This window comes from Schistocerca gregaria, chromosome 3, assembly GCF_023897955.1.
Source record: "Schistocerca gregaria isolate iqSchGreg1 chromosome 3, iqSchGreg1.2, whole genome shotgun sequence".
Lineage (NCBI taxonomy): Eukaryota > Metazoa > Arthropoda > Insecta > Orthoptera > Acrididae > Schistocerca > Schistocerca gregaria.
In genome coordinates this window covers 34,938,605-34,950,716 of record NC_064922.1, presented here as the reverse complement: position 1 = coordinate 34,950,716, position 12,112 = coordinate 34,938,605, and the positions used below count along the sequence as shown (strand labels likewise).

Below are 12,112 nucleotides of genomic sequence, written 5' to 3'. Positions count from 1 at the left end.
TGTGTCTGTGTAGTGCTTATTCCCAAATAGGTGTGTGTCAGTGTAGTGCTTATTCCCAAACAGGTGTGTGTCAGTGTAGTGCTTCTTCCCAAATAGGTGTGTGTCTGTGTAGTGTTTCTTCCGAAATAGGTGTGTGTCAGTGTAGTGCTTCTTCCCAAATAGGTGTGTGTCATTTTAGTGCTTCTTCCCAAATAGGTGTGTGTCTGTGTAGTGCTTCTTCCCAAATAAGTGTGTATCAGTGTAGTGCTTCTTCCCAAGTAAGTGTGTGTAAGTGTCGAGCTTCTTCGCAAATAAGTGTGTGTCAGTGTAGTGCTTCTTCCCAAATAGGTGTATGTCAGTGTAGTGCGTCTTCCCAAATAAGTGTGTATCAGTGTAGTGCTTCTTCCCAAATAGGTGTGTGTCAGTATAGTGCTTCTTCCCAAATAGGTGTTTGTCAGTGTAGTCCTTCTTCCCAAATAAGTGTGTGTCCGTGTAGTGCTTCTTCGCATATAGGTGTGTGTCAGTGTAGTGCTTCTTCCCAAATAGGTGTGTGTCAGTGTGGTGCTTCTTCCCAAATAGGTGTGTGTCAGTGTAGTGCTTCTTCTAAAATAGGTGTGTGTGTGTGTGTAGTGCTTCTTCCCAAATAGTTGTGTGTCAGTGTAGTGCGTCTTCCCAAATAGCTGTGTGTCAGTGTAGTGCTTCTTCCCAAATAGCTGTGTGTCAGTGTAGTGCTTCTTCCCAAATAGGTGTGTGTCAGTGTAGTGCTTCTTTTCAAATAGGTGTGTGTCTATGTAATGCTTCTTCCCAAATAGGTGTGTGTCTGTGTAGTGCTTCTTCCCAAATAGGTGTGTGTCAGTGTAGTGCTTGATCCCAAGTAAGTGTGTCTGTGTAGTGCTTCTTCCCAAATAGGTGTGTGTCAGTGTAGTGCTTCTTCCCAAATAGGTGTGTGTCTGTGTAGTGCTTCTTCCCAAATAGGTGTGTGTCTGTGTAGCGCTTCTTCCCAAATAAGTGTGTGTCAGTGTAGTGCTTCTTCCCAAATAAGTGTGTGTCAGTGTAGTGCTTATTCCCAATAAGTTTGTGTAAATGTCGAGCTTCTTTGCAAATAAGTGTAAGTCAGTATAGTGCTTCTTCCCAAATAGGTGTGTGCCAGTGTAGTGCTTCTTTTCAAATAGGTGTGTGTCTATGTAATGCTTCTTCCCAAATAGGTGCGTGTCTGTGTAGCGCTTCTTCCCAAATAGGTGTGTGTCAGTGTAGTGCTTCTTCAAAAATAAGTGTGTGTCTTTGTTGTGTTTCTTCCCAAATAGGTGTGTGTCAGTGTAGTGCTTCTTCCCAAATAGGTGTGTGCCTATGTAGTGCTTCTTCCCAAATAGATGTGTGTCTGCGTAGCGCTTCTTCCCAAATAAGTGTGTGTCAGTGTAGTGCTTCTTCCCAAATAAGTGTGTGTAAATGTCGAGCTTCTTTGCAAATAAGTGTAAGTCAGTGTAGTGCTTCTTCCCAAATAAGTGTGTGTAAGTGTCGAGCTTCTTCCCAAATAAGTGTGTGTCTGTGTAGTGCTTCTTCCCAAATAGGTGTGTGTCTGTGTAGTGCTTATTCCCAAATAGGTGTGTGTCAGTGTAGTGCTTCTTCCCAAATAAGTGTGTGTCAGTGTAGTGCTTCTTCCCAAATAGGTGTGTGTCAGTATTGTGCTTCTTCCCAAATAGGTGTGTGTCTGTGTAGTGCTTATTCCCAAATAGGTGTGTGTCAGTGTAGTGCTTCTTAACAAATAGGTGTGTGTCTGTGTAGTGCTTCTTCCCAAATAGGTGTGTGTCTGGGTAGTGCTTCTTCCCAAATAGGTGTGTGTCTGGGTAGTGCTTCTTCCCAAATAGGTGTGTGTCTGTGTAGTGCTTCTTCCCAAATAAGTGTGTGTCAGTGTAGTGCTTCTTCCCAAGTAAGTGTGTGTCAGTGTAGTGCTTCTCCCCAGATAATTGTGTGTAAGTGTCGAGCTTCTTCGCAAATAGGTGTGTGTCAGTGTCGTGCTTCTTCCCAAATAAGTGTGTGTAAGTGTAGTGCTTCTTCCCAAATAGGTGTGTGTCAGTGTAGTGATTGTCCCCAAATAGGTGTGTGTCAGTGTAGTGCTTGTCCCCAAATAGGTGTGTGTCAGTGTAGTGCTTGTCCCCAAATAGGTGTGTGTCAGTGTAGTGCTTCTTCCCAAATAGGAGTGTGTCAGTGTAGTGCTTCTTCCCAAATAGGTGTGTGTCAGTGTTGTGCTTCTTCCCAAATAGGTGTGTGTCAGTGTTGTGCTCCTTCCCAAATAGGTGTGTGTCAGTGTAGTGCTTCTTCCCAAATAAGTGTGTGTCAGTGTAGTGCTTCTTCCCAAATAAGTGTGTGTCTGTGTAGTGCTTCTTCCCAAATAGGTGTGTGTCTATGTAGTGCTTATTCCCAAATAGGTGTGTGTCAGTGTAGTGCTTATTCCCAAACAGGTGTGTGTCAGTGTAGTGCTCCTTCCCAAATAGGTGTGTGTCTGTGTAGTGCTTCTTCCGAAATAGGTGTGTGTCAGTGTAGTGCTTCTTCCCAAATGGGTGTGTGTCAGTGTAGTGCTTCTTCCCAAATAGGTGTGTGTCTGTGTAGTGCTTCTTCCCAAATAAGTGTGTATCAGTGTAGTGCTTCTTCCCATGTAAGTGTGTGTAAGTGTCGAGCTTCTTCGCAAATAAGTGTGTGTCAGTGTAGTGCTTCTTCCCAAATAAGTGTGTGTCAGTGTAGTGCTTCTTCCCAAATAGGTGTGTGTCAGTGTAGTGCGTCTTCCCAAATAAGTGTGTATCAGTGTAGTGCTTCTTCCCAAATAGGTGTGTGTCAGTATAGTGCTTCTTCCCAAATAGGTGTTTGTCAGTGTAGTCCTTCTTCCCAAATAAGTGTGTGTCCGTGTAGTGCTTCTTCGCATATAGGTGTGTGTCAGTGTAGTGCTTCTTCCCAAATAGGTGTGTGTCAGTGTGGTGCTTCTTCCCAAATAGGTGTGTGTCAGTGTAGTGCTTCTTCTAAAATAGGTGTGTGTGTGTGTAGTGCTTCTTCCCAAATAGTTGTGTGTCAGTGTAGTGCGTCTTCCCAAATAGCTGTGTGTCAGTGTAGTGCTTCTTCCCAAATAGCTGTGTGTCAGTGTAGTGCTTCTTCCCAAATAGGTGTGTGTCAGTGTAGTGCTTCTTTTCAAATAGGTGTGTGTCTATGTAATGCTTCTTCCCAAATAGGTGTGTGTCTGTGTAGTGCTTATTCCCAAATAGGTGTGTGTCAGTGTAGTGCTTCATCCCAAATAAGTGTGTGTCTGTGTAGTGCTTCTTCCCAAATAGGTGTGTGTCAGTGTAGTGCTTCTTCCCAAATAGGTGTGTGTGTAGTGCTTCTTCCCAAATAGGTGTGTGTCTGTGTAGCGCTTCTTCCCAAATAAGTGTGTGTCAGTGTAGTGCTTCTTCCCAAATAAGTGTGTGTCAGTGTAGTGCTTATTCCCAATAAGTGTGTGTAAATGTCGAGCTTCTTTGCAAATAAGTGTAAGTCAGTATAGTGCTTCTTCCCAAATAGGTGTGTGCCAGTGTAGTGCATCTTTTCAAATAGGTGTGTGTCTATGTAATGCTTCTTCCCAAATAGGTGCATGTCTGTGTAGCGCTTCTTCCCAAATAGGTGTGTGTCAGTGTAGTGCTTCTTCCCAAATAAGTGTGTGTCTTTGTTGTGTTTCTTCCCAAATAGGTGTGTGTCAGTGTAGTGCTTCTTCCCAAATAGGTGTGTGCCTATGTAGTGCTTCTTCCCAAATAGATGTGTGTCTGCGTAGTGCTTCTTCCCAAATAAGTGTGTGTCAGTGTAGTGCTTCTTCCCAAATAAGTGTGTGTCAGTGTAGTGCTTCTTCCCAAATAAGTGTGTGTAAATGTCGAGCTTCTTTGCAAATAAGTGTATGTCAGTGTAGTGCTTCTTCCCAAATAAGTGTGTGTAAGTGTCGAGCTTCTTCGCAAATAAGTATGAGTCAGTGTAGTTCTTCTTCCCAAATAAGTGTGAGTCAGTGTAGTGATTCTTCACAAATATGTGTGTGTCAGTGTAGTGCTTCTTCCAAAATAAGTGTGTGTCGGTGTAGTGCTTCTTCCCAAATAAGTGTGTGTAAGTGTGGAGCTTCTTCGCAAATAGGTGTGTGTCAGTGTCGTGATTCTTCCCAAATAGGTGTGTGTCAGTGTAGTGCTTCATCATAAGTAAGTGTGTGTCAGTATAGTGCTTCTTCCCAAATACGTGTGTGTCAGTGTAGTGCTTCTTCCCAAATAAGTGTGTGTCAGTGTACTGCTTCTTCCCTAATAAGTGTGAGTCAGTGTAGTGCTTCTTCCCAAATAAGTGTGTGTAAGTGTCGAGCTTCTTCGCAAATAAGTGTGAGTCAGTGTAGTGCTTCTTCCCAAATAAGTGTGTGTCAGTGTAGTGCTTCTTCCCAAATAAGTGTGTGTCAGTGTAGTGCTTCTTCCCAAATAAGTGTATGTCTGTGTAGTGCTTCTTCCCAAATAGGTGTGTGTCTGTGTAGTGTTTCTTCCCAAACAAGTGTGTGTCAGTGTAGTGCTTCTTCCCAAATACGTGTGTGTCAGTGTAGTGCTTCTTCCCAAATAAGTGTGTGTCCATGTAGTGCTTCTTCCCTAATAGGTGTGTGTCTGTGTAGTGTTTCTTCCCAAATAGGTGTGTGTCTGTGTAGTGCTTCTTCCCAAATAGGTGTGTGTCTGTGTAGTGCTTCTTCCCAAATAGGTGTGTGTCTGTGTAGTGCTTCTTCCCAAATAGATGTGTGTCTGTGTAGTGCTTCTTCCCAAATAGGTGTGTGTCTGTGTAGTGCTTATTCCCAAATAGGTGTATGTCAGTGTAGTGCTTCTTCCCAAATAGGTGTGTGTCTGTGTAGTGCTTCTTCCGAAATAGGTGTGTGCCTGTTTAGTGCTTCTTCCCAAATAGGTGTGTGTCAGTGTAGTGCTTCTTCCCAAATAGGTGTGTGTCTGTGTAGTGCTTCTTCCCAAATAAGTGTGTGTCTGTGTAGTGCTTCTTCCCAAATATGTGTGTGTCAGTATAGTGCTTCTTCCCAAATAGGTGTTTGTCAGTGTAGTCCTTCTTCCCAAATAAGTGTGTGTCCGTGTAGTGCTTCTTCCCAAATAGGTGTGTGTCAGTGTAGTGCGTCTTCCCAAATAGGTGTGTGTCTGTGTAGTGCTTCTTCCCAAATAGGTGTGTGTCTGTGTAGTGCTTCTTCCCAAATAGGTGTGTGTCTGTGTCGTGCTTCTTCCCAAATAGGTGTGTGTCAGTGTAGTACTTCTTCCCAAATAAGTGTGTGTCATTGTAGTGCTTCTTCCCAAATAAGTGTGTGTAAGTGTCGAGCTTCTTCCCAAATAAGTGTGTGTCTGTGTAGTGCTTCTTCCCAAATAGGTGTGTGTCTGTGTAGTGCTTATTCCCGAATAGGTGTGGGTCAGTGTAGTGCTTCTTCCCGAATAGGTGTGGGTCAGTGTAGTGCTTCTTCCCAAATAAGTGTGTGTCAGTGTAGTGCTTCTTCCCAAATATGTGTGTGTCAGTATAGTGCTTCTTCCCAAATAGGTGTGTGTCTGTGTAGTGCTTATTCCCAAATAGGTGTGTGTCAGTGTAGTGCTTCTTAACAAATAGGTGTGTGTCTGTGTAGTGCTTCTTCCCAAATAGGTGTGTGTCTGTGTAGTGCTTCTTCCCAAATAGGTGTGTGTCTGTGTAGTGCTTATTCCCAAATAGGTGTATGTCAGTGTAGTGCTTCTTCCCAAATAGGTGTGTGTCTGTGTAGTGCTTCTTCCGAAATAGGTGTGTGCCTGTTTAGTGCTTCTTCCCAAATAGGTGTGTGTCAGTATAGTGCTTCTTCCCAAATAGGTGTTTTTCAGTGTAGTCCTTCTTCCCAAATAAGTGTGTGTCCGTGAAGTGCTTGTTCGCATATAGGTGTGTGTCAGTGTAGTGCTTCTTCCCAAATAGGTGTGTGTCAGTGTGGTGCTTCTTCCCAAATAGGTGTGTGTCAGTGTAGTGCTTCTTCTAAAATAGGTGTGTGTGTGTGTAGTGCTTCTTCCCAAATAGTTGTGTGTCAGTGTAGTGCGTCTTCCCAAATAGCTGTGTGTCAGTGTAGTGCTTCTTCCCAAATAACTGTGTGTCGGTGTAGTGCTTCTTCCCAAATAGGTGTGTGTCAGTGTAGTGCTTCTTTTCAAATAGGTGTGTGTCTATGTAATGCTTCTTCCCAAATAGGTGTGTGTCTGTGTAGTGCTTCTTCCCAAATAGGTGTGTGTCGGTGTAGTGCTTCATCCCAAATAAGTGTGTGTCTGCGTAGCGCTTCTTCCCAAATAAGTGTGTGTCAGTGTAGTGCTTCTTCCCAAATAAGTGTGTGTCAGTGTAGTGCTTCTTCCCAAATAAGTGTGTGTAAATGTCGAGCTTCTTTGCAAATAAGTATAAGTCAGTGTAGTGCTTCTTCACAAATAAGTGTGTGTAAGTGCCGAGCTTCTTCGCAAATAAGTATGAGTCAGTGTAGTTCTTCTTCCCAAATAAGTGTGAGTCAGTGTAGTGATTCTTCACAAATATGTGTGTGTCAGTGTAGTGCTTCTTCCAAAATAAGTGTGTGTCGGTGTAGTGCTTCTTCCCAAATAAGTGTGTGTAAGTGTGGAGCTTCTTCTCAAATAGGTGTGTGTCAGTGTCGTGATTCTTCCCAAAAAAAGTGTGTGTCAGTGTAGTGCTTCATCATAAGTAAGTGTGTGTCAGTATAGTGCTTCTTCCCAAATACGTGTGTGTCAGTGTAGTGCTTCTTCCCAAATAAGTGTGTGTCAGTGTAGTGCTTCTTCCCAAATAAGTGTGAGTCAGTGTAGTGCTTCTTCCCAAATAAGTGTGTGTAAGTGTCGAGCTTCTTCGCAAATAAGTGTGAGTCAGTGTAGTGCTTCTTCCCAAATAAGTGTGTGTCAGTGTAGTGCTTCTTCCCAAATAAGTGTGTGTCAGTGTAGTGCTTCTTCCCAAATAAGTGTGTGTCAGTGTAGTGCTTCTTCCCAAATAAGTGTGTGTCTGTGTAGTGCTTCTTCCCAAATAGGTGTGTGTCTGTGTAGTGTTTCTTCCCAAACAAGTGTGTGTCAGTGTAGTGCTTCTTCCCAAATACGTGTGTGTCAGTGTAGTGCTTCTTCCCAAATAAGTGTGTGTCCGTGTAGTGCTTCTTCCCAAATAGGTGTGTGTCAGTGTAGTGCTTCTTCCCAAATAGGTGTGTGTCTGTGTAGTGCTTCTTCCCAAATAGGTGTGTGTCTGTGTAGTGCTTCTTCCCAAATAGGTGTGTGTCTGTGTAGTGCTTCTTCCCAAATAGGTGTGTGTCTGTGTAGTGCTTATTCCCAAATAGGTGTATGTCAGTGTAGTGCTTCTTCCCAAATAGGTGTGTGTCTGTGTAGTGCTTCTTCCGAAATAGGTGTGTGCCTGTTTAGTGCTTCTTCCCAAATAGGTGTGTGTCAGTGTAGTGCTTCTTCCCAAATAGGTGTGTGTCTGTGTAGTGCTTCTTCCCAAATAAGTGTGTGTCTGTGTAGTGCTTCTTCCCAAATATGTGTGTGTCAGTATAGTGCTTCTTCCCAAACAGGTGTTTGTCAGTGTAGTCCTTCTTCCCAAATAAGTGTGTGTCCGTGTAGTGCTTCTTCCCAAATAGGTGTGTGTCAGTGTAGTGCTTCTTCCCAAATAGGTGTGTGTCTGTGTAGTGCTTCTTCCCAAATAGGTGTGTGTCTGTGTAGTGCTTCTTCCCAAATAGGTGTGTGTCTGTGTCGTGCTTCTTCCCAAATAGGTGTGTGTCAGTGTAGTACTTCTTCCCAAATAAGTGTGTGTCATTGTAGTGCTTCTTCCCAAATAAGTGTGTGTAAGTGTCGAGCTTCTTCCCAAATAAGTGTGTGTAAGTGTCGAGCTTCTTCCCAAATAAGTGTGTGTCTGTGTAGTGCTTCTTCCCAAATAGGTGTGTGTCTGTGTAGTGCTTATTCCCAAATAGGTGTGTGTCAGTGTAGTGCTTCTTCCCAAATAAGTGTGTGTTAGTGTAGTGCTTCTTCCCAAATAAGTGTGTGTCAGTGTAGTGCTTCTTCCCAAATAGGTGTGTGTCAGTATAGTGCTTCTTCCCAAATAGGTGTGTGTCTGTGTAGTGCTTATTCCCAAATAGGTGTGTGTCAGTGTAGTGCTTCTTAACAAATAGGTGTGTGTCTGTGTAGTGCTTCTTCCCAAATAGGTGTGTGTCTGTGTAGTGCTTCTTCCCAAATAGGTGTATGTCAGTGTAGTGCTTCTTCCCAAATAGGTGTGTGTCAGTGTAGTGCTTCTTCCCAAATAGGTGTGTGTCTGTGTAGTGCTTCTTCCGAAATAGGTGTGTGCCTGTTTAGTGCTTCTTCCCAAATAGGTGTGTGTCAGTATAGTGCTTTTTCCCAAATAGGTGTTTGTCAGTGTAGTCCTTCTTCCCAAATAAGTGTGTGTCCGTGTAGTGCTTCTTCCCAAATAGGTGTGTGTCAGTGTAGTGCTTCTTCCCAAATAGGTGTGTGTCTGTGTAGTGCTTCTTCCCAAATAGGTGTGTGTCTGTGTAGTGCTTCTTCCCAAATAGGTGTGTGTCTGTGTCGTGCTTCTTCCCAAATAGGTGTGTGTCAGTGTAGTACTTCTTCCCAAATATGTGTGTGTCATTGTAGTGCTTCTTCCCAAATAAGTGTATGTAAGTGTCGAGCTTCTTCCCAAATAAATGTGTGTCTGTGTAGTGCTTCTTCCCAAATAGGTGTGTGTCTGTGTAGTTCTTATTCCCAAATAGGTGTGTGTCAGTGTAGTGCTTCTTCCCAAATAAGTGTGTGTCAGTGTAGTGCTTCTTCCCAAATAGGTGTGTGTCAGTATAGTGCTTCTTCCCAAATAGGTGTGTGTCTGTGTAGTGCTTATTCCCAAATAGGTGTGTGTCAGTGTAGTGCTTCTTAACAAATAGGTGTGTGTCTGTGTAGTGCTTCTTCCCAAATAGGTGTGTGTCTGTGTAGTGCTTCTTCCCAAATAGGTGTGTGTCTGTGTAGTGCTTCTTCCCAAATAAGTGTGTGTCAGTGTAGTGCTTCTTCCCAAGTAAGTGTGTGTCAGTGTAGTGCTTCTCCCCAGATAATTGTGTGTAAGTGTCGAGCTTCTTCGCAAATAGGTGTGTGTCAGTGTCGTGCTTCTTCCCAAATAAGTGTGTGTAAGTGTAGTGCTTCTTCCCAAATAAGTGTGTGTCAGTGTAGTGCTTCTTCCCAAAAAAGTGTGTGTAAATGTCGAGCTTCTTTGCAAATAAGTGTAAGTCAGTGTAGTGCTTCTTCCCAAATAAGTGTGTGTAAGTGTCGAGCTTCATCGCAAATAAGTATGAGTCAGTGTAGTTCTTCTTCCCAAATAAGTGTGAGTCAGTGTAGTGATTCTTCACAAATATGTGTGTGTCAGTGTAGTGCTTCTTCCAAAATAAGTGTGTGTCGGTGTAGTGCTTCTTCCCAAATAAGTGTGTGTAAGTGTGGAGCTTCTTCGCAAATAGGTGTGTGTCAGTGTCGTGATTCTTCCCAAATAGGTGTGTGTCAGTGTAGTGCTTCATCATAAGTAAGTGTGTGTCAGTATAGTGCTTCTTCCCAAATACGTGTGTGTCAGTGTAGTGCTTCTTCCCAAATAAGTGTGTGTCAGTGTAGTGCTTCTTCCCAAATAAGTGTGAGTCAGTGTAGTGCTTCTTCCCAAATAAGTGTGTGTAAGTGTCGAGCTTCTTCGCAAATAAGTGTGAGTCAGTGTAGTGCTTCTTCCCAAATAAGTGTGTGTCAGTGTAGTGCTTCTTCCCAAATTGGTGTGTGTCAGTGTAGTGCTTCTTCCCAAATTGGTGTGTGTCTGTGTAGTGCTTCTTCCCAAATAGGTGTGTGTCTGTGTAGTGCTTCTTCCCAAATAGGTGTGTGTCTGTGTAGTGCTTCTTCCCAAATAGGTGTGTGTCTATGTAGTGCTTCTTCCCAAATAGGTGTGTGTCTGTGTAGTGCTTATTCCCAAATAGGTGTATGTCAGTGTAGTGCTTCTTCCCAAATAGGTGTGTGTCTGTGTAGTGCTTCTTCCGAAATAGGTGTGTGCCTGTTTAGTGCTTATTCCCAAATAGGTGTGTGTCAGTGTAGTGCTTCTTCCCAAATAGGTGTGTGTCTGTGTAGTGCTTCTTCCCAAATAAGTGTGTGTCTGTGTAGTGCTTCTTCCCAAATATGTGTGTGTCAGTATAGTGCTTCTTCCCAAATAGGTGTTTGTCAGTGTAGTCCTTCTTCCCAAATAAGTGTGTGTCCGTGTAGTGCTTCTTCCCAAATAGGTGTGTGTCAGTGTAGTGCTTCTTCCCAAATAGGTGTGTGTCTGTGTAGTGCTTCTTCCCAAATAGGTGTGTGTCTGTGTAGTGCTTCTTCCCAAATAGGTGTGTGTCTGTGTCGTGCTTCTTCCCAAATAGGTGTGTGTCAGTGTAGTACTTCTTCCCAAATAAGTGTGTGTCATTGTAGTGCTTCTTCCCAAATAAGTGTGTGTAAGTGTCGAGCTTCTTCCCAAATAAGTGTGTGTCTGTGTAGTGCTTCTTCCCAAATAGGTGTGTGTCTGTGTAGTGCTTATTCCCAAATAGGTGTGTGTCAGTGTAGTGCTTCTTCCCAAATAAGTGTGTGTCAGTGTAGTGCTTCTTCCCAAATAGGTGTGTGTCAGTATAGTGCTTCTTCCCAAATAGGTGTGTGTCTGTGTAGTGCTTATTCCCAAATAGGTGTGTGTCAGTGTAGTGCTTCTTAACAAATAGGTGTGTGTCTGTGTAGTGCTTCTTCCCAAATAGGTGTGTGTCTGTGTAGTGCTTCTTCCCAAATAGGTGTGTGTCTGTGTAGTGCTTCTTCCCAAATAGGTGTGTGTCTGTGTAGTGCTTATTCCCAAATAGGTGTATGTCAGTGTAGTGCTTCTTCCCAAATAGGTGTGTGTCTGTGTAGTGCTTCTTCCGAAATAGGTGTGTGCCTGTTTAGTGCTTCTTCCCAAATAGGTGTGTGTCAGTATAGTGCTTCTTCCCAAATAGGTGTTTTTCAGTGTAGTCCTTCTTCCCAAATAAGTGTGTGTCCGTGTAGTGCTTCTTCGCATATAGGTGTGTGTCAGTGTAGTGCTTCTTCACAAATAGGTGTGTGTCAGTGTGGTGCTTCTTCCCAAATAGGTGTGTGTCAGTGTAGTGCTTCTTCTAAAATACGTGTGTGTGTGTGTAGTGCTTCTTCCCAAATAGTTGTGTGTCAGTGTAGTGCGTCTTCCCAAATAGCTGTGTGTCAGTGTAGTGCTTCTTCCCAAATAGCTGTGTGTCAGTGTAGTGCTTCTTCCCAAATAGGTGTGTGTCAGTGTAGTGCTTCTTTTCAAACAGGTGTGTGTCTATGTAATGCTTCTTCCCAAATAGGTGTGTGTCTGTGTAGTGCTTCTTCACAAATAGGTGTGTGTCAGTGTTTGTGCTTCATCCCAAATAAGTGTGTGTCTGTGTAGTGCTTCTTCCCAAATAGGTGTGTGTCAGTGTAGTGCTTCTTCCCAAATAGGTGTGTGTCTGTGTAGTGCTTCTTCCCAAATAGGTGTGTGTCTGTGTAGTGCTTCTTCCCAAATAGGTGTGTGTCTGTGTAGCGCTTCTTCCCAAATAAGTGTGTGTCAGTGTAGTGCTTCTTCCCAAATAAGTGTGTGTCAGTGTAGTGCTTATTCCCAATAAGTGTGTGTAAATGTCGAGCTTCTTTGCAAATAAGTGTAAGTCAGTATAGTGCTTCTTCCCAAATAGGTGTGTGCCAGTGTAGTGCTTCTTTTCAAATAGGTGTGTGTCTATGTAATGCTTCTTCCCAAATAGGTGCGTGTCTGTGTAGCGCTTCTTCCCAAATAGGTGTGTGTCAGTGTAGTGCTTCTTCCCAAATAAGTGTGTGTCTTTGTTGTGTTTCTTCCCAAATAGGTGTGTGTCAGTGTAGTGCTTCTTCCCAAATAGGTGTGTGCCTATGTAGTGCTTCTTCCCAAATAGGTGTGTGTCTGTGTAGCGCTTCTTCCCAAATAAGTGTGTTTCAGTGTAGTGCTTCTTCCCAAATAAGTGTGTGTCAGTGTAGTGCTTCTTCCCAAATAAGTGTGTGTAAATGTCGAGCTTCTTTGCAAATAAGTGTAAGTCAGTGTAGTGCTTCTTCCCAAATAAGTGTGTGTA

The 12,112-nt window shown here is 43.3% G+C and overlaps 1 protein-coding gene across 1 annotated transcript; it reads left to right on the top strand.

Annotated features, from left to right (window-relative positions):
- The first annotated feature begins 3,466 nt into the window (after positions 1-3,466).
- Positions 3,467-10,801, top strand: LOC126354134 (keratin-associated protein 5-2-like). The gene is made up of 4 exons (XM_050003531.1): positions 3,467-3,491; positions 7,550-7,681; positions 8,210-8,341; positions 10,058-10,801. Exons 1-4 carry the CDS (start codon positions 3,467-3,469, stop codon positions 10,708-10,710), a joined length of 942 nt encoding a protein of 313 aa, XP_049859488.1. The 3' UTR covers positions 10,711-10,801.
- Positions 10,802-12,112: the final 1,311 nt, after the last annotated feature.